The sequence below is a fragment of the Lichtheimia ornata genome, assembly GCF_029851405.1.
Source record: "Lichtheimia ornata isolate CBS 291.66 chromosome Unknown scaffold00346, whole genome shotgun sequence".
Classification (NCBI taxonomy): Eukaryota; Fungi; Mucoromycota; class Mucoromycetes; order Mucorales; family Lichtheimiaceae; genus Lichtheimia; species Lichtheimia ornata.
This window is the reverse complement of record NW_026695665.1, coordinates 1-904: the sequence shown is the minus strand read 5'-3', so window position 1 is coordinate 904 and position 904 is coordinate 1. Positions and strand designations below refer to the sequence as shown.

The 904-nt window shown below is 45.6% G+C and overlaps 1 protein-coding gene across 1 annotated transcript; it reads left to right on the top strand.

Annotated features, from left to right (window-relative positions):
- Nucleotides 1–174: 174 nt before the first annotated feature.
- On the top strand, nt 175–885 carry O0I10_013228 (uncharacterized protein; the record flags this gene model as incomplete). The annotated part of the gene is made up of 4 exons (XM_058493032.1): nt 175–437; nt 505–590; nt 649–768; nt 822–885. Coding segments are annotated over 4 exons (533 nt in total), but the record flags the coding sequence as incomplete, so codon positions are not given.
- Nucleotides 886–904: the final 19 nt, after the last annotated feature.

Genomic DNA, 904 nt, shown 5'->3' with positions numbered 1-904 from the left:
AACTACACGTAATCATTCTTGTGGGAAAAGCACACATGAGTTAGATACTCTTGGTGTTATGCTGCCCTAGTTTTGAAGTGGTGAAACATCGATACGACCTTTCGCTGTTACACCAGAGTCCAACACAAATAAAAGGTGCCTTTTCCTTTTCACGAAACTCTCTCTCTTTCAACTATGTTTCCATTTATTATGCATTCCAACTATTACGCAAAATCGAACGGTCGACAATGCTTGCAATGTGATGCAAAAGGCAAGACGTCATCTTCGATGGCAATACACTTGCCTGATTACATTGCGTCCATCCAAACGCGCAATGAAAAGATCTTTCACGACGTCTTTGGGATAGAAGTGAAAAAGCCTCATGCCAGCAGCGGTCAGCAGCCGCTCAACGACAAGTACAAACTGGCTTTGGAAATGAAAAAGAGCTACCGGTTGCTGTAAGTCTTTTCATTTGGTATCTTTTGATTCTTTTGAACGTATTTTTGTTGACATTTCTATGTTCAGCCCTCGCGACCTTCCGAAGGGTGACGGGATGACATCGTCGCAAGCCTCATACGCGAGGGATAATTATGCCGTTTACCGCTTGGAAGGTAAGCTTCCACATGACTACCATGGGTGGCCATCTAATCGGCTGTTCACATTCAATAGCAGCGACAAGACCTGAGGGTGAGGTGAAAAAGCCTCATGCCAGCAGCGGCCAGCAGCTGCTCAATGACCGTTGCAAGCTGGCTTTGGAGATGAAGAAGATGTTGGATGCCATGGTGGAAGGTAAGGATACTACATCACATAATGGCCCTGTTACTAAAGTGTGATAAAAATAGGCCACGAATGCACCACCTTCAAGATGGAGCTGGTATCAGCAATCAGAAGCGGTGCTCTCCTGTTGTTCGTGGCCTGCTTGTAG